Consider the following 3,494-nt stretch of genomic DNA (forward strand, 5'->3'; position numbering starts at 1 on the left):
CTCTCCTAGCATTTGAGTACTCTTTGCCTCCTGCTTTCTATTTTCTGATGCTTCTACAATTGCCTAAGCAACCTATTTATAATGGTTGGGTCTGATGGACAATTCCCATCCTTACCCTTCTTATGACGTCATTGCTTACGTCATTGTTTATTATCTTGCACCAGCTGCATTGTTGGTGCTCTATGACCTAAGCGCTTACGTCATTATGCAATAATGTTGAGAGATGCTTCAGATGTGCTGTCTTCCTCTTTTATTATGTGACCTTCAGATGCGTTGTCTTCTTCCTTTATCATGTGGGTTGATTCCGTTTTATTATTGCTTTCTTCAGATAACTCTGAGACGCATAGCTGGCACTTGTGGTCTTCTCTGTCTTTTATCAAATAGCAGAGATTCCTTTTTATCCCTTCAGGGAGCTTTTCTAAGAGTCCAGATAAGTTGTAGAATGCTGATTCAAATTCCACTAAGAGTCTCATCTCTCTTTCTTCAATTTCATTCCTTTTACTAGACACAAGCAAAGTATTTCTGCTTTTATAATTAATTCTTGTATGAGATTCCCTTGTTATCTTTTGAGTTCTTTCGAAGACCCTTGCTAGTGTGCTGGCTAGCCTTCCTTCATGACTGTAGATTGTTAAATCTTGAACTTGATCAATTGGTTGAAAATTTCCTGGGAAGACGGACATGAATATTACTTGGTGTGCTGGAACCAAGCATTCTTCTTCTTCATTAAAAATAGGTTGACTGTTCGTAAATTTTAGGGATATATCCCTTGGATTTACGTTATCAATCATATTTTTAAATCTCTTCACTGCATCAACGAATCCTGCAGGAAACTCACTAATAATTTTTAGATCATTAAAAATTAAAATTGTATCAATTAATCCATACTGGAAAAACTGATAGGTGTCCGATGGGGATGCATCTGGAAATATAACCAGCTTTGTTAGCTGTTCTTTGGCAATAGGATAATATCCCAAAATTGCTCTTCTTTCTTCAGTCCAGTTCAGAACTATGTTAAGGGTTTCTCTGAGATTTGATCTACAGACCCTTTTCTTTTCTTTGATTTCAGCCCTTGTAGGAATGTTTCTTATTATCCCTGTTCTCTGGGTTTGAATTGGAGCTTTATCTGCTCTTTTTAGGGTTTGTTCTGGATGAAGAGCTTCATATTCCCTGAAAGATTCCTTTGCTTCTTCCAGTGTTAAAAACCCTCCTTTATGAATTATCCTTGATTGATGTGTAAATGGTGCTGCTTTTTCCCAGGCATCATATACTCCTTTCATGGGGCCATTATAAATTACATAATATTTTTTATCTTGGGTGGATTTTTTGATAATTTCAGCAATTGTTTTATTTTCTGGAAATTTTTCTTCACCTGATTTGTCCACCACGCTTAGCTGGCTGAGCTCTGATGGTTTTGGTTGTTGTGTTGATCTCATTGCCTCGATGGCCTTCTTGAGGGATTGGATCTGTGTCCTTATTTGCTGACAATGCTTACATTTTTCGAGTTCTTGTTCGTATTTCTGAATTTCTTGATCTAATGCGTTGAAGACGAACTCCATTCTCTTGTTAATGTATCTGCAATAACATTTTTGTCACCCTTAATATATTCAATTTTTATTGGATATTGTAACAAAAATAATTGCCATCTTACCAATCGTCCATGATTATAATCAACTTTTAAATTATATCGTATGAAACCTGTTAGGTAGCTTGAATCTGTCCTTAATGTAAATTCTCTGGGTAGTAAATCAATTTTCCATTTCTTAAGAGATTTAATTGCTGCTAGAGTTTCCTTTTCATGAGTGGTATATCTCTGTTCTGTTGGAGTAAAAGTTCCTGAAATATACCTGCAAAGTAGTTCCTTTGGGAAATTTTTAGAATCTAGTGATTCTTTTCCTTGCTCCAAACTTTTTATAGCTTTCTTAGCTTTTAGACATCCTGACCAGGTTATGTCTGAAGCATCTGTTTCTACTATTAAGTAGTCATTTTCTTCTGGAATATAAAGTTCTTGAAGTTTTTCACATAATTCTTTAATCTTTTGAATTTGCATACTATCTTTTTCATCCCATTTCCATTCTTTTTTAGTACTTATTTTTGGAAATAAGCTTTTAGTGTATTCTGTTATATTCTTTAAGAATCCTTGATCAGAAATATAATTTATACATCCTAAAAATCTTTGTAATTGTTTTCTATCTTCTATTTTATTAGGAAATAAATTTACCTTTTCTAGGACATTTGGTTGAAGTTTTAGCTTTCCTTGAGTAGATAGAATTAATCCAAGAAACTCTATTTCTTGTTTTGCTATTCTTGCTTTCTTTTTGCTAAGAACTAATCCTTTTTCTTTACATCTTTCTAAAACTATTAATAATTTTTGAAGATGATCTTCTCTATCCTGTTTTGTAAAAATTAGTATATCATCAATATACACTAAAACAAATTCATTTAACTCTTTTAGATTTTCTTCCATAAATCTTTGGTAAATACCTGGGGCTTGTTTTAATCCGAATGGTAATACATTCCATTCATAGAGTAACACACTTGTTGATTCTTTTGTTGGGCAAGTAAAAGCAGTTAATTTCTTTGTTTCTTCGTCTAAACGAAGCTGCCAATATCCTGATTTTGCATCAAGAGATGAAAACCAAGTTGCTCCTTTAATTTTTTCTAAAATAGAATCTTTTCTTGGAAGTTTATGAGCATCACCAATAGTTGCTTCATTCATCTTCTTATAGTTAATAACCATTCTTCGTTTTCCCCTTTTAATTTCATTATTATTTTCGACATAAAAGGCTGGAGCCGCATGAGGACTTTTACTTAATCTTATAATTCCTTTTTCCAAAAGATCTCTACATTCTAATGAAAACTCTTCTCTATCTCTTGCGGAATAAGGAATTTTATTTGGAACATTTATCTCTTTTGTAGGATCTTTTAATTTAATACTTACTAATTCGTTATTTGTATTTTTAACATCTAAAGGATTTTCAGCACAAATTTCATCCAAAAGTTCTTCTATCTTTATTTCAAGACTATTTTTTGGGATATTTATCTGAAAGTATAGATTTAAATAACATGTCTCTAATATAGAAAATATTTTAAATTTTAAGATCTTATCTATAGTGGTAGTTGGTATTTTTATACGTTTTGATTTTTGATTTATTGAAGAATCGTGTGGTGCTTTTAAAACTATATATGTTAATTCTTGAATGAATGGATGATATAGCTTTAAAAAATTATTTCCTATGATAAAATCCATTCCAGAGTCTAACATATATATAGATGGAACAATGAACCTATAATTTTGAATAAAAATTTCAACCATCTCTGTTTTTTGGTTAATTTTATGTATTGATTTGTCAGCTATTCTAACTCTTAATGGTTTCTTTAATTTTTTCCAATCAAGTTTTATGTTTGAACTAGCAAAGCATTGCGTTGCTCCAGAATCTATGAAAGCATTTATAAACTTTTCTGTTATTTTTATAGTAATAAATGTAGCATTATTA

At 31.8% G+C, this 3,494-nt stretch overlaps 1 protein-coding gene across 1 annotated transcript; it reads right to left on the minus strand.

The window, feature by feature from the left end:
• Positions 1 to 203: 203 nt before the first annotated feature.
• On the minus strand, positions 204 to 1,556 carry LOC148546413 (uncharacterized). Its single transcript, XM_088498272.1, has one exon. It carries the CDS (start codon positions 1,554 to 1,556, stop codon positions 204 to 206), a length of 1,353 nt encoding a protein of 450 aa, XP_088354398.1.
• Between the last annotated feature and the right edge of the window lie 1,938 nt (positions 1,557 to 3,494).

Source organism: Arachis ipaensis, chromosome B9, assembly GCF_059453495.1.
Source record: "Arachis ipaensis isolate K30076 ecotype BB chromosome B9, ASM5945349v1, whole genome shotgun sequence".
Taxonomy (NCBI): Eukaryota; Viridiplantae; Streptophyta; class Magnoliopsida; order Fabales; family Fabaceae; genus Arachis; species Arachis ipaensis.

Bases quoted from the DNA above. Each gene is read 5' to 3' on its own strand.
- LOC148546413 (XM_088498272.1), bottom strand. From the start codon at position 1,556: ATGGAGTTCGTCTTCAACGCATTAGATCAAGAAATTCAGAAATACGAA.